Genomic DNA, 24,902 nt, shown 5'->3' with positions numbered 1-24,902 from the left:
GATTGTTGGAGGGATGGCGTTGTCAGTCACTGATGGCAGGGCAGACCTGCATGTTAAGCCATGTCTTCTATTTCCTGACGGAGCACCTCCAAGCTTACTTGGTTATGGAGCAGACCAGAAAGCGAAGCCAGGTCTTCTAGTGTCTGATGGAGCAACTTCAAGCTTACTTGGTATTGGAGCAGACAAAAAAGTGACATCAGGTCTTCTAGTGTCTGATGGAGCACTTCCAAGAATGCCTGTGGTTCCTCTACCTTCCCAGCCTACACTACCTGGACTCAAACAGCATTTGATGGACCCACAGCCGATGCAGAGAAATTATGTATGTGTGCCAGACATGTACAGTAAAGCTTTAGTATATTAGATGAGTGAGTGAGTGAGTGAGTGAGTGAGTGAGTGAGTGAGTGAGTGAGTGCGTGCGTGCGTGCGTGCGTGCGTGCGTGCGTGCGTGCGTGCGTGCGTGCGTGCGTGCGTGAGTGCGTGCGATGTCTGAATGAATTCCCATTTAAATTTTGTGTATTTGTGTGGGAAAGAGAAACAGTGTTTTGGCAGACTTTATTTAGCAGGATTTACTAGAATCACTAGAATATTAAACACAAAGGAAATGTAAATGTCGAACACAAAGATAGTAAACATACACTCTGATCAGCTACTCTAGCAGTTCAAGAATGCTTATCATGCTTAGCATTATTCAGTGGTATAATAACTATATCTGTGTTTTTTTGTATTTCAGATAAGAGCTGTCAAAGGACTTCACAGGCGCCCTGGAAAGGTAGTCACATCTCTACCCTCACAGAGAATAAAGAAAGCGGAATCTGAATGGAGAACGTATTGTTCTGCTAAGACATCTGTTTTAAGTATTCTCTTCCAGGGGTAAACAGAGTACACAGGAAAAAGAACTGTACTGATGCTCAGCTGTTTATGATTAAGATGGCAGTCCAATGCAGCCCTTGTGATACATTGCTGCATTGTTTGTAGGACTGTCACGATCATGAAACTTTACTTGACAATTAATTGTAATTAAATTGCAATTAACGATTGAATCGTGTTTTTCCATTGAACATTGGAAATACATTCCATTGTATTTTTTGTTTCCATTGAACAAAAAATACAATAAAATAGTGGAAATAGCCGACGTACCAGCTCACAAAGCGTCGCATCGTGACACGTTTTGAGCTTGTAGATCGGCTATTTCCAAAAATCTTTGTAAATGTTTGAAAATTTATGACATTCTTTCCACATGGAAACAATTATGGTGATTATGCAATATAATTGTTTATATCTCAAATAATTGCGAGTAGGTGATTATGTAATTATGGCTAGTTGTTTGTGGAGAGTGCTCAAATCATATTTCACACTGCTAAAATTTACAGTATGCACTCTTCAGCATGCACAGATCCGTTAATACTGACATTCAGGGTTTCTTTTTTGTTTTTACTGGTAATAATTACAAACAGGGGAAAAGGAAGAACTGTTAGATCCATGACACTGGATTAGATAATACTACTTCATTCTACTTTTTTCTTAAATGCTTGCATACAGTATAATGTTACAAGCGAAATTCTTCTGACAAGTTTATGGAATGAAAACAAACCAGTTAATTGGCTGCTCTGGGGGCCACTGGCTGGTCCCCAAGGCAGCCAATTAAGAGAGCTATCGTGCATCTTCTCCTTGGAATTCGTCACAGCACAGCACAGTGAAATGTATTGTTTTTGCGGTGACAGAGCAGTTTGAAGTTCTGCTCTAGTTAAAGTCTTAAGTTCATTATTGCCTCGATATCTCCATGCAGGTGGTGTTGTTTGAGAAAGCTCCGTTTGAAGGCCAGCTCTATGAGGTCTTCAGGGACCTGGAAGATGCAACCTCTCTCCACTTCTCCCACCTTATCTCTGTGAAGGTTGTCAGAGGATGGTGAGTGACATGGTCCACCGGGGTGACTGTTACAGTCGCCATTATGATAAAAGCCTTATAATAAGCCATTATGATAAAAAATGTAAAAAACATTCTGAAATGTTTTTTGATTTGATCCTTTTCGTTGTTTTATACATTTCATGAGATCCCTTTTTGTTTGCATTACATGGTTTCATCATCATTTTCTTTGTCTTGTGAAAGAAAATCAATTAAATGTATTTTGGTTCTGCATTCAGTAATAACATAAGTTAACAAATATACAAATTCACATTATATAAAAAGGAGGTAGATTCTCAAATACCACAAAAAACAACACAATACCACATGCAGTTTGAAACTTGTGTAAGCTGAAGCTACAGCTTCTAATGCCTACCCTATACGACACATCACATTTGACTTCAAAAGGTAACATCAAAGAAAAACAACTTGCATATAGAATCCTGTACATTATGTTCTTCTATGCCAATCATCCTTTTTCATATTTGTTCAGTACGTTATTATTTGTGTTCTACATGTTTTCAGTTCCTCATTCGATGTTTTACATGTGATTGGCCTGTCTGTCTCTCTCCGTTGCAGCTGGGTGTTGTATGAGAAACCTGGCTTCCAGGGGCGCTCCATTGGCCTGGAGGAGGGTTGTATAGAACTGACAAACGTGTGGGCAGAGCCAGGGTCCGGGACAGAGCCACACCCACCCATGGTGATTGGATCTATTCGACTGGCTGTTTGGGTTAGTGTTCTGGTCAAATACTCTCAGCTCCTTTGTCTATATATCACCAACACCATCCACTTGGGTTTCAAAGATTGCATGTGTAAATATGTAAATACAATAGATTCCATGTTCTGAATGTAACCACTTAAAGGTAGGGTAACAGATAATGGACAACTTATGATATTTACATACTAGTCCATATCTAGACAACAATGTCAGTTTCTTTTTTTTATATATTAGTAAGTAGCCTTGTAGTCAGGGAATATTAAAAACATCTTGGAATAAATTCCTTACCAAAAAAAATCTTCACCAATGTGTTTGTAAAGGTGTCTAGTAACACATCTCACAAAGACTGAAATGCAGTTTCCCTAGGAGAATTTTTGACAGCTCCTTAAAGTTGGGGTACCCACCATAACCTTGGTTAAAAAAAAATATTTTAAAAAAAATCTAAATTTAATTCTGTTTTAAGTAGCATGTGAGTGGTCAAACTAGGGTGTTTTTATGATTCTGAATCAAGCATTTGTTTTGCACCAAAACCACTCCTTGGGCTAAAACGGCCATAGCCATCCTTTTCCAGGTATACTTTTTGTGTAAAAAGCCCATTGAGATTGGGCCGTTTTTAGCCCAAAAAACGGCCAAGGTTATGGTGGGTACCCCAACTTTAAGGAGCTGTCAAAAATTCTCCTAGGGAAACTGCATTTCAGTCTTTGTGAGATGTGTTACTAGACACCTTTACAAACACATTGGTGAAGATTTTTTTTGGTAAGGAATTTATTCCAAGATTGGAAAATAATCTGCTAATATCCCCTGACTATTGGGAACCAACAGTTCCCAAGCCTTGTGGCCCATAGGTCAGGAGCCTATCTCCTGTTTCCATAGCGTAAGGCAGCTTGATGTACAAATACACCCGCTGGACATGATGCTAGTACGTATGTGGCAGGGACTTACCCCCATTGATGCTGAGTGCCAAGCAGAGAGGCATTGGGTACCGTTTTGTATAGTCTCGGACAGAATTGAACCCCCAATCAATGTTCCAGTCTCAGGGCGACTGAGAAGTTCTGAAAAGATGACTGTACAGGTAGCCGAATGGAATTGGAGGAAGTCGGCTGTTGTGCATACTGTATTTAGTGGACAACATGGGCCTATCAATGTATCCAAAATGTGCCCTATTTGCAATGCGCATGGAAGTCTTTAAACTGTTAACAGTGAAATTAAATGTATATTTATGATGTACATAAACATTCTTGTATATGTTTATAGGGAGTTTAGAATGAGTTTACCAGGGTTAACCTTGTTCCCAGGCTTTTCTCATCTCACAAGGAGAAACGCCTGGTAGGCCTAATGACTTTTGTCAGAACGTGTCTGTAGGGCGGAACGGCCGCTGTATGTACTTTTTTTTCAACATGGGTTTCATGCCCGGGATTGTCAGATCTGTCACATCTGCAAAGCACGTAACTTCCTTGGGCGGTACTTCCGGTACTTCCAGTCAGACACTCGTCTATCAGGTCTCGCCCAGCGTGACCAGAGTGTACGTCTTCCACTCCTGATGTCACAAAGCTGCTCAACTGCATAATTACTGAATGTTGGGGTGGGGCAGTTTTAGCTGCACAAATACAGATTTCCAACATTTCTGTTTATGAGAAGAACATAAATATAGTTTTTTTTTTCCTTCACATTATTTGAACTTAAAAAAATATCTGTTGCCCTGCCTTTAGTTTAACTAGTTTGACCGGAGTGCCCCAGGGCTCCACAATCCCCCTTCTGTTTTCCCTCTAGCCTATATATCTTGGCCAAAAATAGCCGATATACAAGCATACTACGTGTTCCGACTTGTAGATCTGCTATTTTTTGCCAAATGTTAACTCCAGAATAGGGACGCTAGGGTTCATGTGATTAAGGCATGAATATTGGTTAACTGGGTAATTGGATAATTTGTTCCACCACGGTTAATTGTTTTCCCGGTGTTTTCCCCTACTTCTGCAGGATTATAGCATTCCCCATATTGACCTGTTTACTGAGCCAGAGGGCCACGGCGGAGTAACACCATGCCACGATGACACAGTAGAGCATTCGGGCTCATTCGGCATCCTACAGGACACTGCCTCGATCAAAGTCCACTCAGGAGTGTAAGTGTATCCCATCTCTAAACCAGTGGTTCTCAAACGTTTTCATGTCAAGGACCCCCAAATTGAAAAGTATTTGGCCGAAGAACCTCATCTCAAAAGAGTTAGTGCCTGGGACCCCCAGAAGAAATAATGGCGGATCTACAAGCTAACGGCGCTGTGAGCAAGTTTTGCTGTGAGATAGTTTTGCTGGGGACCCCCTGGAACCCCCCCCTCAAGGGCCCCTGGGGGTCCCTGGACCCCACTTTGAGAACCACTGCTCTAAACTCTTCTAAAAACAACGTAAATTGAGTCATGTATGTATTTGCATACATGACTCAATGATTGCTATATTGTACTCGATGAAAGTGCTATTTTGATAGTGAGCTAGAGATTACTATTTCAGAGTCCTGAAGTAGCAGAATGTCACTGTGGCAAGAAATTACACAATCTCAACTCTCTGTCGTGACTTTTTTGCCGCTACTGGTGGGAAAGGCACAGTGACCCAATTCAGTGAAAGAGACACGAAAAACATCAGGTCGATGCTGTTCTGTTTTCACTGGATCACATCTTCTTTCTATTTTCTCCCTTCACCTGGCAGCTACTGAGAGGCGGAGGAAACAGATAACTATTACCGCCTTTTGTAGTGCTGATCCTTTTCTGTGGCCTCAGTTCACTCTCACTCATTTGACTTCTGAGGAATGTTCCTCCTGCCCCTACATGTTAGACCAGGGAGGGAGAAAGACAGAAAAAGAGAGAGAGAGAGAGAGAGAGAGAGAGAGAGAGAGAGAGAGAGAGAGAGAGAGAGAGAGAGAGAGAGAGACAGACATTGATATAGAGGGAGAGAGAGCAAGAGAGAGGGAGTGAGAGGTGGAGACTGTGGCTCTACCACAGTCTCCACCTCTCTCGTGCTCTCTCAGACAAAGGTGGTTTTGGCAAAGGAAAGCATGTTTTTCCATGTGAGCGGGAGGTATTCAGGACATTTTGTGCCCTGCCCCTGAAGGAACTTTAATGACAGTTGACCTCTTCTCGCAGCCCAGTCACGCCTTTTGTTGGTTTACCTTGGCACCTCTGCTAAAAAAGCCACATTTCACAAATTGTTTAAACGCCTCCTCCCATCGCCCAATACATCTTTAGCTCCTCAAGCTCAAATGAAAGTCAACTACTCCCAGATGCCCGTGCAGAATTCATCAGTACATCCAGGAATAAATCAGCATCAGCCACGTCTCCTAGAACGCTTACACTGAGCTATCTGTGTGATGTCTGCTCAACAGATGTAGTTCATTAATATTTCTATTAGAAGTTAGGTACAAAATCAGTTCACATCTGCATGACTGCATATATCAAGCTTATTTAGGTATACATGAAGTGACAACTTTCCATCTTCAACCCAGGATCGTTTGTCTTGCCTACCTCCTTACATGTTTTAACTTTTTTAAACATACTACACATAAAAAACAGACAGGGAGAAGAACATTTTAAATAAAATAATATTGAGAAGAACATGGCACATAATCTTGCTTTTGAGAACAAAGAATATTAAAACAAAGACCAAATAGAAAGAGAGAAATAGAAAAAGAAGTAGAGAAGGAGAGGTAGAAAGAAAGGAGAAGAGTGAGAGTGGGGGGCTCAATCATTCAGTGATCGGGGATTAGCTGGATTTAAGAAATGTCAAGAAAGGCAACAGATATAGTTTTGAGGACCTGGACAGCTCCACACACTGTCGAATACTGAACAAACATTACTATTATTGCCTCATTGTTTATGACGCGTTCATCATCTTAAGTTTCAAACCAGTGTGCTATAATGTGTGCAGTCAGTTTTACATCGGCTCTTGGAACTGATGGAAGGAGCTGGGTGGATATCTCCTACTGTAGTTGATGACTGGTACATTCCTACAGTATGTGAACCTTTGTGCATCATCCTGTGTAACTTTAAAAGACTATACAGCTTGGTCTTTACACTACTAGCGTTAGGGATTCAATCCCCAACAGGGCCTACCCATGCTAAAAATGAACGTTACAACTGTAAAGAGCTTTGGAAACATGAAAAGACAGTACACTATGTGTGATGCCTGCTCTTTTCTCCGACGTACAGATGGCTGGTGTTCAGTGATCCAGGGTATCAGGGCCTGCTGGCGGTGCTGGAGGAGGGCGAGTACCCCTTTCCCGAAGCCTGGGGTTTCACCTCACCCTTCATTGGATCTCTTAGACCCCTCAAAATGGTGGGTAGCATTATTAATTACATAAGATAAGATAAGCCTTCATTAATCCATTTAGACCTGAGGCCAATTCTAAAAACGCTGTCTAAAGTTATAACTAAGGTATAACAGCGTATACTGTAGGTGTTCCAGGTCTAAATCCCAGTGTCAGAATGTACGCTGCAGGGGAGAGAGCATTATGATTCTGACAGACTATTGCTAAATCATGTCAATCTGCTGTTTAATTGTTAAGGCTGAAGTCATCTAAAGTATTTATGATTTTATGTTTTGCAATTATGTCATTGTGAAACTGGGTAATTCATACATTTTATTTGGTTAGCTGTTGCACCTTGCCCTCATCTCCTCACTATTATACAATGGTTATTAGAAGCAGAATATTGTACAACCCATCTTCCCTTCCATCAGGCTCAGAGAGACACAATAAAACCACAGAGGCCATTATACCGATAAGCACAATGAGCAACAAAGACAAACTAATTAAAAAGTAAAATGTCACAAAAAATGTGGGATTATTATTTTAGCCATAATCATGGATCCCTATTTGGTGCTCAATATTCCTCACAAAATGTGTGTTCCTGTGCTGACCCCCAAAAAAGATAAAGATGGAGAATAACAGATGGAAAATAATAGATTCATGACAATGTCATGAATGTGCTATTGTGTGGAGCCATTTACATTTCAAAAGGACATGATTGCGCTTTGTATTTTGTAGACATTAATTATGTGAAACCCCTGTTTATAAATTACGTGGTATCAAGGCTATTCAGAATCAATATTACACAGGGACAGAAGTTAAGGTCAGCAGAAAGATAATGCCTCATATTTTACTCCCACTTCATTACAATCAAGCAACCTTGTTTACCTTCCTGTGCTGTTCTGCACATATATGAGTCCATTGTGCCATAATCCATTTAAATTAGGATGTTGGCTGTTAATAATAATGTCTGTGCCTTCCAGGGGGGTTTGAAAGTGGAGCATCCTGATGAAGTCAAGGTATGTTCAGTGTACATTTCTGAATAATTAATAGCTCTACTATTTTGAAGTACACCACAGTTCAACTCTATTTATTACAATGTATTAAAATTGTGAGTTGGGCTGAGAGCAGCTAACTAAATCACTGTTTCTATTGTTCTGGCTAATAATGTTATTAATTCTGAACACTTGCTTTACAAAATGCTTTGCAATAAGGACATTAAAAAGTTCTTCATTTAATATTTCTAAATACTGATATCAAAACAAAACATTAAAGTTATTGTTACTATTAACATTTTTGTTATATCTGTCAGTGTTGGCAGGGGAGAACAAAACTTTTCCAATACTTGTTTTGTCTTTCTGTCCAGGCTGTGCTTTATGAGAAGCCTGGCTTTGAGGGCATCTGTCTGGAGACCGACTGTGATGTTTTCAGCATTGGTGATGATCAAAGAGACAACGTTACAGATGGAACAAGCCTCGACTCAAACAAACTGAAATCTGTGGGCTCTTTAAAGATCATTGGAGGACTGTGAGTTGTTACCGTTTCATCGTGCTATGCTTTACTCTGATTGCTTGTATTGGATTGATTTTGCCAACCACAGAGCTGGAGAACTTATAGTGTTTATTTAGGAGATGGTTTGATGCCAGCAGGATGTTTTGAGGTTACACAATGCAGTCGTGACTTGAAACTACCACAACATAGACATGTTTGTAACATCTCGCAATGTCTCTAGTTATTGCCAGTTATTATTGCCAGTTATTGCCATTCCCAATTGGGTTAAACAAGGCTCCAGACATCCCAAAACAAACTGGCAAGGCTACTTCATGGCCTTAAATCTACAACTCATCTAACCCCTGCTCACTTTGCTCGGGTCGGATGGCTCAGGGTAGAGGACAGAGTACAGCAACTTGCAATGGGCCTGGTCCACAAGATACACTACACCACAAAGACACCCATGTACCTGTCAAACTACTTCACAAACGTCAATGAAGTCCACAATCACAACACCAGAGGAAGCTCCACTAATCACGTTCAACCCAGATTTGGCTCAAACAAGGGGTTAAATTCGTTCTCCTGCTATGCTACAAATGTGGAATGCCTTATCAACTGTCGTAAAGGAGTGTAAATCCCTACTCTCCTTCAAAACCACTTACAGGTGGCTGCATTTCAAAACTGGCCCCTGTAAAAGACCCCCCCCCCCCGAACTGTTTACTGTACTGTTTATTGTGTTTTGCATAGTAGTGTATATTTGTCTGTCATTAAATGTTTCGATGAATTGAGTACAAGGACCCCAATGGAAACAATGGAATACACACACAATGCATAGTATACCGCACAAACACAGTACCAGTATATGTGTGTGCATTCAAACACTGACAGAAGTTCACGATACAGTACAGTATATCATCGCTGCGGAGAGGAAACCTTGTACAAAACCATTACTTTTCAGCAAATGGAAAAAATTACCGGTACCTGTTTTCCAATGGATCCAATGTAGTTATTATTTAGACACAAGCTCTTGTTAATACTTTTCATTGGTTAAACCCCACAGACAGACTTAACTACTTTCAGCCTGACGTCTCTATTCTGGGCATGTTTCTGCCCTAAGTAATCAAAAGCAAAATGTCAACAACAAAAACATGGATAAATCAAAGTAATGAAATGTGATTTAAGCGCCATATATCAGCATGGCTGTCAATTGGTCATAGGCACGAAACCACCATAATCACTGCTGCGCAGTTATACAGTATAACATCACAAGTGTGGTATTGGTTAAATACAAGCTAGGTGACAGTAAAAAACATCCAGTGCTGTTGTACGGTATAGCAGTGATTCTCAACGTGGGGTGCAGGGACCCCCAGGGATCATTGAATGTGTACCAGGGGGTCCCCAGCTAAATGATTGAACCAAATGAGAGTGTACAAATGGAATGAAGATTAAAATTAACACTGAGGATTTTTACAATGCAGATTGGTGTCCCAGAGATTAAAAACAATATATCAAATGGGGGTCCATGGCCTGATGCATATCAACCTGGGGGTCCTGGAAATGTAAAAAAGGTTGAGAATCACTGCCGTGTATCGTATACTGTATATCAGCACTATGGAACGCCTCTTGTCCATTCAAGTTACTTGCCCGGAAATAAGTGTTTCCATAATTAGCAATATCTCAAACATCTGATGTAATCCCCTGTTTCAGATGGGTGGGCTACAGCCAGCCAGGCTTTGAAGGCCAACAGCATGTCCTGGAGGAAGGAGAATATGTCGACTGGCGTGACTGGGGAGGAGACTCAGAGCAGCCTCTGTTGTCTCTACGACCAGTAATGGCAGTAAGTATCACACTGGGCTCACAATACATCCATGCCTGGTCTGTTGGTAAAGTTTAGGCATGCAGCAGTTAACCCATTAAGACCTGACGCCGATTCTACAAATGCCTTCTGAATCAGTAGTTCCACACTTTCAAGATTTCTCAAAAATGTTCAAAAATAGCAGATGTACAAGTGACAAGCTGTACAAGCTGTGAGCTTGTATATCTGCTATTTTATAGCCAACGCTAAAATGTCTAAACATAATAATTAAAACTGACACAGATGCTTTCCCAGTTTTAATGGGTTAATCAAACTAATTGATTTAATCTATGATTAGAAGAAATATGAATAATTGATAGGTTAATTAAATAAACGATCCATAATCTATCCCGGTTTTGGGCATGTCATTATAAGCGAAAAGCCTAACAAAATGTCAAAAATAGTGAAAATAGCCACACAACGCATTGTGACGTATTGTGAACTTGTAGATCTGCTATTTTCAAAAGTTTTGCACGACACTGTTGTGTGGCTAACTATAAAATAATGCCTAAGTGTTAATCGATTATTTGACTAATAAAAATGTAATTAGATAGATAAAGTAATCGATAGTTGCAGCCTTAGTAAAGTTATAAGGTTTGAACATTTGTAGACACCCAGATGCTGTATGTACAGTATGCAACACAGTATAACAGTATAATATAATGCTTATTTGGTTTGTTTGACTCTATTGCAGGATTTCATGGCACCACGTATTAAAATGTTCGGTGACAGAGACTTCAGCGAGTTGGGCGTCAACATTGATCTGGCGGTTCCTGTTCCCAACATGGAGGAAACGGGCTACGGGCTGAAGACGCAGTCTGTCGATGTCATGGAGAGCGTGTAAGTCTCATCTCTCTTATGGGTTCATGTGTGCTATCAGGGAAGATAACACAGTCAAACGCCTCCGGGTTGTTCCTCTGGAACTGAAAGCCCCGGTCGTCTTCAAAACCTGTTATCATTTCTGTGGTTTGAGGTTATTTACATATTATCCGCCAGTTCTGCTTGTGTGTTCGGCGCACCTGTCTCTCTTCCCACTTCTACATACTTGAGGCTTGCTTGTGTTCTACCTTCTTGTGCCAAGGTATGCTCAACTCCACCCATAAAACCGCTGCCTGTCTGTTGTTTAGCTATAGCTACTGAAAACTTATATTGACAAATATAGACACAAATATGGTATATATCCTGCTTTCTTCTACCCGACCCTTTCATTCAGTTATAGTACCAGCTCATTCAAGCGTTAGCTGTTCTGCAGCTCAGGTGTGTAGTTGCCTAATGACTTGCCGGTTTGCCACTCCCTTGTTTGGTCTGTCAACTTCTTCCACTATTATTTAGGCCGTGTGATTGTACCACGCCCTGTACACGTGGCCATGCATGTATATAAAATCAGCGCAAGGGTGACAGACGTTCACAGATCAGTGATAAAGCCAGGATTAGCTGGGTAAAGCCGCCAATGAAAAATGCTTCTCAGTTTATCTGTCATTTTGTATTATCATGTATTGTACGAAGAATGGTGGAAGAATCAGATAATATGGAAAATATCTTGATAGTTCTTTAATTATAAGATTAAACAATGCAGCCCCATGTTTAATATATCTTCATTTACTGAAATCAGACTTAAGACCAACATGGGTTAAAGTGCAAGAACACTTTGGTAGAGGTTTGGGTTGTGTATTTATCTTGGTGTAACTCCAAAGGTGGGCAAGGAATCAAAAGTAATTGCTCCATTGATTAGAAATTCCCAATTCAAATTATGCTCCTCATTCACTTACATTGTGGCAAGGTAACTAGACAACTCAAATTTCTACTAAAGCGTTCTGGCACTAATAGAAGATGTTGTAAGGACAGGAACACCAAGTGCTCAATAATAAAGGTAGGTTCACTTTATTGACTTTGACACACATTGTATACCCTCCAGGCTATACAATGTGCTCTTGAAATAGAAAAGCCAATAAAGGCACATTTGCACACAACAGCAATGTAATAAATAACCTAAAAGCCACTGTGGAGACAGATGTTCAAATCCTCCAGTGTGTATCCAGCTCCAATTAACACAATTGGCCGTGTTCATGGATGGGAAGCCGATTGGAGAGCCTGTTCAGTAGGGAGCATAACTGGAAGGATATTCCTTTCCTCCGCATGCGTTTTACTGTCCCAGTGAAACTCGTCACTGTCAGGTGAAAAGAAGTGGCTGGCGACATCGCTTGTGTCTGCACCCTTGCCAAGTCTAAACAATAGGGGTCAGCACTGCAGTGACCTGGACTAAATGAGGCAAATCGGAATTGGCATCATGTGTCTGCCACACGATCAATCTATGGATGAACTCAAGTCCTCCTAGAGTCACATTTGTTTATTTATTTGTTTATTTATAAGGATCCCCAGTAGCAGATGCCATGGCAGTCAGCTAGTCTTCCTGGGGTTTATACCTGACATAGTATACATAACACATTACATAATAAACATGAAATTGCATTAATTTACAGTGAATTACAATTGAATCAATATACATTAATATAAAAATACAACGCCAAGTTTCGCCAAAATGTATATGGCAAAAACAAACAATCTATGTTTATGAACACAATATCAAAAACTAGCACAAATTCCTGAGCCTGGATACCACAATTTGACGTTTCCCGACAAATTTGGTGTTGTGGTTATGTGTGTCATTACAGTCAACTATTTGATCGAATATAAATGATGGTATCATTGAATTAATGATACAACTGAAACATTTCGAGCGACCCTGTTCTGTGATACTGTGAGAGATCTGTTTTGGATGCAGGTGAGCATACTGTTGAATAATAGTTCAAAATTAAATTAAATTATTTAGAAACTTGACCCAACATATGTGATTGAATAACCATGAAGATGAAGAAAAACTCTGTTAAAATATGTTTGTGAAAACATTTGAGGTGAGAAATATGCAATACCGTTGATGAACCTTGATTCATATTTGATCTGCAACGCCTAGTTTGGCAGTTTTATCTGACTTTGGTAAGCCAGGTGAGTCACGGGAACAACATTGGCATTGAAAGCTTTGCTTATTATTTGTTTTCATACCACCTAGGTTAGGCACCAGATAATTCTTCCACACCTACGTGTATGACATTGGATGTGTCACAAACACACACACAAACTATAGGCTTAGGCGTATCGTTTTTTTCCCCCCGTTATAGTTCCGTTAAACCGTTACGTAATCTTTCATTGTGTTGGCCAAGTAGAGAGTAGAGAGTCGTGGTCGAAAGATGACAATATTATTGTTTGGGAAGGACAAGTATCATAGCAATCTACCCATTATAGATTATTTTTGCATTATCTTGTGTGCAAGTGGACATTTTGGATTAGACTAGAGGAAAGGCCTAGGGCTCTGCTTTCCTTAAGAGTTCTGTTTTCCCCTGGGGGGATTGTTTGACATTATTTATACGGTATATATATGTATATACTGGATCTACCTGCTCTTAAATGGTTGTATTTTTATGTGCTGAGCCTGGTGTAATAAAGCAGAGCCGTTGTATTGTAACATATAGCTGTTGTATTGTAGAATATGTAAGTACATAATGATTCTATTATTCTTCATTCTTGGTCTGACTAGGGCGGCAATGGCATGTTCTTTTTTTAATCAAACTTTCCTCATTATAAATGAATTTTGAAGGAAACACTGTACAGCAGTAAATAAAAACAGACTTTCACTATGGAGTACAGACAAAAGTACCCATATTATGAAACTCTCATAATGGTGGATAACATGGAGTGTAAACATTGTCCCTGCTTTAGGAGGCATGGCTCTAGCAGTCTTGAAGTATTTTGTGCTATGCCGTTGGCCTGTAATTACATTATACAACCTCGCCCTTTCATACCACGGCCCCAATGAGCTTTTGACTAATCTGTGTGGCTCAGTCTGTTGACTCAGCCTGGCAGATAGAGACTCGTTTGTTGCACGTGAGTGCGCACAAATGCACACATGCGTGTGTGTGTGCGCGCACTCACACACTCACACACACACACACACACACACACACACACACACACACACACACACACACACACACACACACACACACACACACACACACACACACACACACACACACACACACACACACACACACACTCACACACGACCACCACAGACTTACTGTATGAATGCAAACATATTATCTTTGTCAGTCTGTCTTGCAGTTCTTCTATTTTTCTTGCCTCATACTGATTTGCACACACACACACTCACTTAATGTGCTTTCTCTGCTTGTTTTTGTCTTTCTAGTGGAATTGCTCACATGGGAAGGAAACACACACACAAACACACATTCCAGTGCCAAAGAAATTGCACATCATTGCTGTGCTGTCGGGCAGAAACCTTGTATCTCCATATTTCAACGTTTTATGTTTTTTTTTCACAAATGAATGCCCTACTTCGTCGTACAAGAGTGTCACACAAAAGGAGTGGAAAATAGCTGATCTACAAGTGATGCGACGCGTTGTGAACTTGTAGATCTGCTATTTTCACTATTTTAAAATGTGTTTTAAAGTAATAATAAAAAAGGAACTTTTTTGGGACATACAAGGTTTCCGCCCGACAGCAACGACATCACTTATGAGGGGGTACACACTGTACTGTGCACAGCTCTTCAGACACTGTCATGAGGGAGAGTAACCTCACGTCTAGACTCTGCTCAAGAGAACTGTGAAACCACTGGCATCCATCTATAAATTCCTGGAATCTCTGTCTCTCTGTATTTATGTCTGTCCTTGGACGAGATGAGCCGTTTTTCTAGCACCAGCCTGCTCCGGATGGGCACACGTTCTGAATAGCGGGCACACCCCAAACATTGCACTAGAACAGTGAATTACCGACACAAATTCTGCCTCTCATCACAAATGTCTTTCGCCTCATTTGATTGTATTTAAGCGAGTCTGGACACATGCATGACATGAAACATGCATGCAGACGGAAATACAGGCATGAAAGTCCAGGCATGAAAGTCGGTGTACCAAACCCAGAAATTGATACTACTGTAGGTCGGTGGTGGGAAAAGTACTACATTTCTTTACTTAAGTAAAAGTATCAATACTGCAATATAGAAATACTCTGTTACAAGTAAACATCTGGAATAAAAAATGTACTAAAGGTACAAAAGTATTGGTAAAAAATGTACTTAAAGTGCCAAAAGTAGAAAGTACTCATTATGCAAAATGTCCCATTTCAAAAGTTTTCAAATGTTTATTTTTTTTAAAAAATCCTTTAAAAATAGCAGATCTACAAGCTCACAATGCGTTGCATCGCGTCAAGCTTGTAGATCAGCTATTTTCAAATGGCCGAAATATATATAAGGTGGTTAATGTAGCTGTGTTTTGTAATAATAATCAAAATCTACAAAGAAACTAGTAACTAAAGTTTTCAAATAATGTAGTAAAAGTACAATATTTGGATCTGAGATGTAGTGGAGTAGAAGAAGAAGTACTGAAAACTGGAAATACTCAAGTAAAGTAAAAATACCTCAAAATTGTACAGTACTTGAGTAAATGTACTTAGTCACTTTACACCACTGCTGTAGGTCCACACCAACAGCAGTACGCTGGTACACTTTGTTTTCTGATCCAACTATCTGGCCTCGGATTGACATACTGTATCAGTGTGAGAAAACAGCCCTTGGCTTGTAATTGCCGTCGTTCATATCTCTGCATTCATCTTCATTCCTGTGTTCTCTCTCCCTAGATGGGTGGTGTTTGAAGAGCCAGGCTTCTCTGGTGAGCCCTACGTCTTGGAGAAAGGCCTGTATGGAAGCCCTGAGGACTGGGGGTCGCTGCGTCCCAGAATTGCCTCACTGATGCCTGTCACGCTGGTAAGAGTGATGATTCACACGTAACCCCGACACATCACCAATTGATGGCTTGATAATTAAATAGAGGCCCTTAAACAGAAGGTCACATGTGAGGTTTCTGTTGTATCAGTGTGTCCTGTTGTATCCTTGTGACACTTAACCTCTCTGAGCTCTCTGGTGGAAAATTGTAAGTGGCCTTACATTTCGAAAGTGCCACAGCACTAGTTATACTGTGTGCAATATCTGGCTGATGAAGTGCAACCTAGTCTTACTGTAGGCTGCTGGACCTGGCTACATCACACTGTACCACACAACCAGCTTGCAAGAAATCAACACTGCATTGAACAATTACCCTCATACAGTACACCACATATATGCCCCCAGCACAGAAAGATCACTCTCCAGAATGGCGACCAATTTATTAATAACGACCAATTAAACAATATTACCTACTGTACATACTGCCAGCTGGAAACGGCAGGCACTGTAGCGCCACAATACCAAAACACTTATGACTCATTTTACCTGGACTCAGCTGGCAGGACAGAGTTTTTGCAGCTCTCAGGTTTTCGAGACATAACACATTGGGGAGTTTTAGGTCAAAGATCGTCAATGCCGTAATTTAGGAAAATAGACTAAATTAATTTGACTTATAATAAAAGAATGAGCAAGATCTGAAGTTCGGTCACGATACATTGTGGACAATTGCCTATAAGTTATATCAAATACAGCACATAACATAAAGCACAAAAAAGTAAACATCGCCTTACCTTTAAATTGCCAATGAGAGGCCCTTTATCACCCCTCAGGTGTAACATAAAATCGTCCATGGGTCTAAAAATATGTGCCAAAACTTTCTTTATTCTACTGGTCTAATCTTGATCCAACTCTAAAGGTTGGATTTGTATTCTTCACTTACATTTTCTGGCTTTATTTCAGGATGCCTATGAGAATGCAGCCAAGTTTAAGGTGAGTAATACAAAATAAGTGCAGAGCTTCACTTTTAATCGTGTTCTTGGGAAATCTATCTAAATCTGGGGAGTTATTGATCTGGGATGAGTCAGGCTGGATGACTAAGGCTAATTGTTGTGCTGTGGGTCGCTGTGTGTATCTCAGGTGCAGCTGTTCTCTGAGCCCAACTTCCAGGGCTCCGGCCTCATCCTGGAGGACAGTGCATCTTCCCTGCAGCACAGCTTCTCTGTGGCATCCTGCAGAGTGCTAGCTGGCAAGTGAGTACGGCTCCACCATTTCAACAAAATAGGACTGTTCACAGTCACTTCAATTGTGATTTTTAACAAATTTTTAACACATCTTTTTCACATTACATTGTCAGGATTTTGAAACACTTTTCATTAGTATATAATGGTTTTCATGTGGTCTTCCAATTGGTGGCAATGATGTGCTAGACTTGGTATAAACAGTAATACATCACCATGTTTTGTATGTTAATATACATTAACATACATCTATATTAATTTACAGTTTGAAGGAAAACACAGCGTATACAGTACATAACTTAGGACACAGTAGAAGGACAAGGATCCATACGAACCTAGAGGTGTGCATACAGTAGTTAGAGCCGTGAAATGCCAAACGTTAACATCACTTTGCATCAAGTGTTGTGTGTGTGCTTTATATGATCCTCACCTGACTGTTCTAACCTGGCAGCTTACATTACAACTACTCCGCCACTGTCAAGTACATTCTGTCAGGGCAATATATTGATATTGTGATACGAGTCTAGATATCTGTCTGGTATTTTGGTCATAATATCGTAATATGGCATAAGTATTGTCTTTTCCTGGTTGTAAGCACAAAACAAAAACTGTCAAAAGAAATTAGCGATCTACAAGTTCTGAGAGCCATGTTATTGGTGAAAAAATAACCAATGCTGATGCATAGACATGCCTGAAATGTCAATTTATACAAGAGAAATGTGCTGTATTAAAACCTTCTAAATTACATAACTTTAAGCCAAATATTCTAGATCAAATAAGAGGAACAAGACATTTCTGTACTTCAAATTTCATTTCATTAACAGTCCCTTGGGGGCATAACTGATGCATCCAACCCATACATCACTTACATTCTCCTGTGGCATTCTGTGCAACTAATCAGTTGTGTGATGACTGTCATTTAACATTTAGATCAATAAGATGTACTGCATTAAAATTAGTGTCACATTTTGTTATCTTTTGTTTGTGTTTGTGTGTGCGTCTGTGCTTGCGTGCGTGCAAATGACTTTCAGCTGGTTGGCATACGAGGGCCAGGACTTCACTGAGAAGATGTACGTGTTAGAAGTGGGGAACTACCCTGATCTGAGATCAGTGGGATGTGTGCATCCCACCTCCTCCATCCTCTCTCTGCAGACGACTGGCTTTGTAAGTTTGACTTCATCTAACCACATGTAGGCCTGTCACAATTATTACATAATCGCCTAATCGCAATTATTTGAGATGATCGCAATCATTTTTGCATAATCGTCATAATCGTTTCCATGTTGAAACATTTTCATACCTTTTGAAACACTTTCGGAAATAGTGGAAATAGCAGATATACGTTGTGAGCTATTCCCACTATTTTGTCAAAATAAGCAGAAAAAGAGGCATTATTGGTATTGATTATTGGTCATTGTCAGTCATTTTCTTTGTGTATTTAAGTTTTTAAATATCTGCCCCCTGCAACTTTTGTTTACAAGGCCTAAAAGACACCCAATTAAATCGTGACTGTCCTAACCACATGGTGTGTTCCAGATGGAGATTTAAAAAAAAGAGAGTCTGTATCTAAAGAGGTCCGGCCAAGAAAGCAGCATCATGGGGCTGGCCAATCTTTCTCCCACAGAATTGACTCTCTCACTGTCCCTCTCACTCTCTATAGGAGTTCTCACTGCCGTCCATAACTCTGTTCGAGCGCTGTGGCCTGCGGGGAAAGAGGGTGGTGTTGACGGCCGGCTCCGTCAACCTCCAGCTGGCTGGTGGCTGTGGCCGAGTCCAGTCTGTCCAAGTGGAGGGGGGCATGTGAGTACCATTCTTGGCAGTTTGACTAATGTAATACTAAATGTTTTGCTATCAAGCTAATACAATTTCGACCCATAGTTTGAGATTGCCAGCGTGACGTTATTAGGAATGTATCACATTTGTGTGCGTGTGTGTGTGTGTGTGTGTGTGTGTGTGTGTGTGTGTGTGTGTGTGTGTGTGTGTGTGTGTGTGTGTGTGTGTGTGTGTGTGTGTGTGTGTGTGGTGGGGTGGCTAGAACAGAACTATGCTATTGAAGCCATTATTTGTCTGGCAGTTAGGTGTGAAACAGAACATCCATTATCTTGCACATGCACATGCCCTTCAAACAAAGACTTGATAGCTCTCAACAAATGCATCATCAGCAATCTTCAGAGGTTTAGTCCAAAGTAGAATAATGGAGCACACAAATTCAAGTCACTCAAGTTCTTTCATTAAGACTAATCGTTTTTTAGGAGTCAGGAGATAGGCCTACAATTCCTTTCTGTGTGGATTTGAGTGCATGGAACTCCTCCCTTCATTCATGAGCGCTGAGGCACAGAGGACAAGTGCATTATTGATGTACAGAATTCCTTAAAAAAACTTCATTTGAATGCATTCACATAATTGCTTCATTTGAAATTACAGTAGCAGATTTTGGACTACTGTATATCCTGGAACCTGACCGTTTTTAAAATGTAGAATGCTACGTCAGCATGAGAGCATTATCTCATGCTGTGACAGATTTGGATACCGTTCCAGTGGAAATATGAGGGTGATGTGCGAGATTCAGATGGCACTTGTCAGCTCACCCCGAGGGAATAAAGAACGCACAGAGGGCCAGACCTGTCTGTGGAGTGTCAAATTCCAACCACAAGGGAGATGGGGATTCAGCCAGAGAATGGAGCCATTGAGTGCATGCAGGCATCCCTGAAATATCCATTTGCCTAAAATGTGTGAAACATTGTGGGAGACCTTTTGTGGGCAAGGAATTGCATGGCAGCATTGAAACAAAAATGTCAATGATTTACAAAAGAAATATTCATTTGAAAACAATACTTAATGTTGATCTTTACTTGTACTAAACAATGGAATTCGTTGTAATAGCTTGAACTGTCTGGCAGTCACTCACTGTATTGTACATTTGACAAACCCCACCCATCTGGCACCTAAGTGGGTAACACATGTTCCACATCTTTTAGCAAATGCTATGACCCAGGTCTAACTACACAGCACAAATGCCAATCAAAGAGCAAAGGAAGGCTTGCTAGATATGGCGAGTGTGGGCTGCCGCTGAATATCTCCTTTGAATGTCTTGAGTTTTGACATGATTCATTTATTAACAGGTGGGTTCTATACGAGGGTATAAACTATCGGGGAGCTCAGATTCTGCTGAAGCCCAGTGAAGTACCTGATTGGCGCAAGTTCTGCAGCTGGCAGCGAATTGGATCCCTGCGCCCTCTTATCCAGGTAAGAGGTCACATGCACTTCAAGGTTGCTTTTTGGCCGGAGCATGAAAGGAGCCAGCCCATCAGATGGACATGTTACTGACTGACTGAGTGATCAAGTTACAGCATTGGCCTTGCTACGGACTAGCCAATAGCAGCATAATCGTCGTTCTTTTCTCCCAATCTGAGTCATTTAAGAGATCTGCCGAAACTCTCACATTTCAGAAAATGCAGACATCTGGCATATTGTGCATTTTTCCAAGTAAAAATTACGTTCCGTTTAATTCCCTCAAATGAATGTATTAGTAATAATCTAAGGTTGTCCTGGTCAAGTTTTCTTTGCTCCCGATCCAAGCCATTTACCCACCTGAACCCTAGCGTCCCTATTATGGCAACATGACATAACAACATGACACAACATGACACTAGTTCCTAGTGTCATGTTGCGACGCGCTGTGAGCTTGTAGATCCCTAAGAGATCTTTTTGTTTGCCTGGGGTACTCGGTAGCGTCACTCTGATGGCAGCAGATCAAACTCAGTATGGAGGGGGTATTTATTATCACCAATCATGGACAAAGCTTTCCTATATGTACAGCTGTGTTGTAAAGGTCATCCAATTACTTTGATGAAAAACAACAGCTCTCCATGTGCCAAGAGGCATGAGAGAGGACAGTTAACCTTGTTTATTTGGCTATTCAAAAATAACAGATATACAAGCTCATAGCGTGGCACCGAGTGCCGCACTATGAACTTGCTATTTTTGTTAGATCTGCTATTTTTGAAAAATCGTGAAAATTAAATTCGAATATATATTTTTTACAGCGAACATTTGTGACTCAAATCTTTGCTTCTGGCGGTCCCTGGAACAAAATATTTTACAAATGTTAGCTTTAAAAATATATATATTCAAAGATTTGCACACATTTTCACGATAAAAAAAAAGAAAGCAGATCTACAAGTTGTATATCTGCTATTTTTGAATAGCCAAAGAAATCTAAAATGACACAGATGCGTTCCCGGATTGAATGAGTCTGTTAAAGCACACCAAATAACAATCAGTACAGACTGAGTCTTTAGAAAAACAACACACATCCACAGATAGAAACACATGAAAGAGCAGAGGAATTCATAACGATAATTACAATTATTTAAAGGAGCTACACCATGAATTTATTTTTATTTTTTTATATTTAATATCATATGGTGTATGTCCCTCAAACCTTTTTCAAAAGGTTTGAGCCTAAATCATCACTCAGATATACTCATCCCAAGTCAATTGTGTCTGTTAATAAAAAAAATTATTTTAAAAAAATATTAAATAAATAAAAATAAATGGAAAAATTCTGCATAAAAAGAAGCATCTAAGAAAAATACAAAATCGAAAAAAAAACACTTTGAACATTTTTGAACAATTCCACCAAGTGTTTGAGGTGCCTGTTTCACCCACTTCCGGGGGGCGGAGCCAAAATCAGAGCCCGAATTATTTGTTCGTAGACCCCCACTTAGGGGGGGTAGAAAAAGTTTCGGAGCGATTCGGGCACTTTTCATTTAACATTGGGTTTGCCATCAATAATGTTTGTGACCTCATAAACATTTCTGGAAATCCATGAAATGAGAAGGAATGACTGAATTTAAAAAAAAAATTGAAAATACAAAAAAACAAGAAAAAAGTGATTTTCATGGTGTAGACCCTTTAATAACTTTGTTTTCAAATCAAATGTGACAGATAAGACTGAAAGTATTGCTCTTGCGACTAAATCTTTAAATCAACATCTGCTGATCCATGTTATGTGATAATGTCGCTGTCGGGTGGAAACCTGTGTTCCAATGGATCCAATGTAGTCAAGCTCCTGTTATTTGGTTCAATATTTATAAATTCCACAGACACACTTGAACACTTTAACTTCCACTTTAAAAGCTTTTCCAATATAGCAAAAAAAATACAGATCTACACGCTCACAACGCGTGACGCATTGTGAGCTTGTTGATTGGCTATTTTTGCTACTTTTGTGTGACAATTTATGGAAAAACAAACCCCCATACAAAGTTGAAATATGGAGATAAGAGGTTTCTGCCTGACAGCGACGATTTACTAACAAAAAATATTACTTGGACCACTACAAAAATCGGAGATCAACATTTTATATCCAGGAATTTACATGAGACAATCCTGCTGACTATCCCTATCCCTCTAACAAATTGCTCACATATTGGGATTTGACCCAGTCTTGTTTAGACAAAGCTTTGCCTTGCTCAACCTAATATTGTGTAAATATAACAGTGTATATGAAAAATTATAATAATCATATTGAGATTTGAGCAACATGAATAACTGCAGAGATTATAGAGTTCACAGACCCATTTCATATTTTCCTATATTGAATGTTTGTTTGTTTGTTTGTTTTAAGAGCAAAACAAACTGCTTGAGCAAACAAGCTCCACCTCAAAGCTTCATTAGGATTGCTGATCAATGGTTAATGGATGATAAGTGCATATTTAGCCAAACCGGTTGGCCCAGCTGTCAATAGAGCATACTTAACACAGACAGATATTCTTATACTGTAGCATTTACACCACAGTATTTAAGGCATTAGCCAATACATTGCTTATAACAGCGCCTATCCAAACATCATTAACATATCAAAATAGGCTGCTGATGAATTACAAATTAAATGATATAACACAATGCCCTGTAGATATTTTTACGTTTTAGACCATTTAATTAACTACACAAAGAACTATTGATGTTGCAGTGCCACACAGTAAATTCCTCAATGTTAATTTGACAGTGTACAAATGTAACCAAATGGACCACACCTGCACACTCAGATTTATTTTTCTTCTTCTTTTTGCTTTTTCATGCTTTTTCTTCCCCAATGTAGTCGTTATGCCAATGAATTCCTCCCCACGCACATTTCTGTGTGTTGTTGTCACTGCAGCTGTATCCTACGGGCTCACCTGTCAGTGAGGAGCCCCTGCCGGGATGACACAGAGCCTCCATCCTACTCCTTCCGCCCACCACTCCCCGCTGACAGGCGCCACTTCGCATAGATACTCGAAAACGTTCTTAACGCTCAGAGTTAAATGAATGAATGCAATGAACACATGCATCTGGAGAAGCTAGAGATGAGAGCTGTACTGTGCTTCACTGGTACCATACATACAAATTATGAGATAGGTCAGGATGGAAGCATTACTTTTGTGGTACAATAATGTTCTTGCTGTGTGAGCTTAAACCTCGTTCCCGCCTCGGTTGCACACGCCATTGTTTACTGTCAAACTGGTCGTTAGGCACTGCAATCACAGTGTTTTCGATGTCTCCACAAGTGTAATTAATTGTTGCCATGTTCAATTTTCATCGTTAAGCATTTAAAAACAGCCATCAAGCCATAATAAGGGTCAACTCGGACCACTTAGAAAGTTGTACAACACTGTGTATGGACACGGTAATGTGTTGGCAGAACTATGGGCTGTCATTGGGCTGCTCAAGGACTTGATGAACGTCTGCTGCTGAAAATTACTATCTCTTAAAATGTTAAACATGACACAACACTGCAGTAAGAATAATATGCAGTAAGAATAATATTCGAGTCCCTTGCATTATATTATAATGCAAGGGACTCGACTTGGCAGTCAGGTAACATTGGATGTTATTTATATAAGTTATTTCCCTCAAACTCTCACACAGACTGCATACTGCAATAAATATTAACTGTGTAGAAAATGGTGTATGTAATATTTTCATGCGGACAGACTCTATAGATGTGCCTTTAGAGACTCCAAATTAACCGTAATTAATAACATGTGTGTGTGTATTGTGCACGTGTCCCCTGAACAGAAACTGGTGCTCATCCATTTGAGGAGCAATGCGACTGGGATGTTGATGTCAGTGACCGGGGGGTTGGACGATGTGGAACTCATGCGCATCCAAGAAACAGAGGAGACAGGAGGAGATGAGCAGGTCTGGTACTACAGTGAAGGACATCTCCGTTGCAAGGTACCATCATCATAACTGTAATATATATATATATGTATACAACACACACACACACACACACACACACACACACACACACACACACACACACACACACACACACACACACACACACACACACACACACACACACACACACACACACACACACACAAAGTGGTGCTTGGCAAGGCTAAGCAAAAACACTATATATATATCCTGTAGGGCATTGCATTGGTTCTCAAAGTGGGGTCTGGGGACCACCAGGGGTCCTTGGGGGGTACCAGGGGGTCCCCAGCTAAATTAGTTACAATTAGTTACTAAATTAGCGTCACAATCATTTTAACCACTTTAACCATAATTATGTTATACTTTGGCTATTAAAAAATACCAGATATACAAGCTC

At 40.1% G+C, this 24,902-nt stretch overlaps 1 protein-coding gene across 3 annotated transcripts in view; it reads left to right on the top strand.

The window, feature by feature from the left end:
* LOC308103487 (uncharacterized protein) overlaps positions 1-24,902 on the top strand; it is a 38,256-nt gene that overhangs the window by 9,993 nt on the left and 3,361 nt on the right. For 2 of the 3 annotated variants that reach the window (XM_080453463.1, XM_080453462.1), the window contains 17 exons: positions 2-319; positions 731-769; positions 1,787-1,905; positions 2,482-2,632; positions 4,598-4,740; positions 6,814-6,940; positions 7,895-7,930; positions 8,278-8,438; positions 10,110-10,239; positions 10,952-11,097; positions 15,974-16,100; positions 17,019-17,048; positions 17,196-17,308; positions 18,328-18,460; positions 18,957-19,096; positions 20,419-20,542; positions 24,359-24,517. In XM_080453463.1, coding sequence (XP_080309589.1) covers positions 2-319; positions 731-769; positions 1,787-1,905; positions 2,482-2,632; positions 4,598-4,740; positions 6,814-6,940; positions 7,895-7,930; positions 8,278-8,438; positions 10,110-10,239; positions 10,952-11,097; positions 15,974-16,100; positions 17,019-17,048; positions 17,196-17,308; positions 18,328-18,460; positions 18,957-19,096; positions 20,419-20,542; positions 24,359-24,517 — 2,196 coding nt within the window. The remainder of the gene's footprint in view (position 1; positions 320-730; positions 770-1,786; positions 1,906-2,481; positions 2,633-4,597; positions 4,741-6,813; positions 6,941-7,894; positions 7,931-8,277; positions 8,439-10,109; positions 10,240-10,951; positions 11,098-15,973; positions 16,101-17,018; positions 17,049-17,195; positions 17,309-18,327; positions 18,461-18,956; positions 19,097-20,418; positions 20,543-24,358; positions 24,518-24,902) is intronic. The other variant, XM_080453464.1, reaches the window with a different exon arrangement.

This window comes from Gymnoscopelus braueri (assembly GCF_963280865.1).
Source record: "Gymnoscopelus braueri genome assembly, chromosome: 16".
In the NCBI taxonomy this organism is placed as follows: domain Eukaryota; kingdom Metazoa; phylum Chordata; class Actinopteri; order Myctophiformes; family Myctophidae; genus Gymnoscopelus; species Gymnoscopelus braueri.
This window is presented reverse-complemented; position numbering and strand designations above follow the sequence as displayed.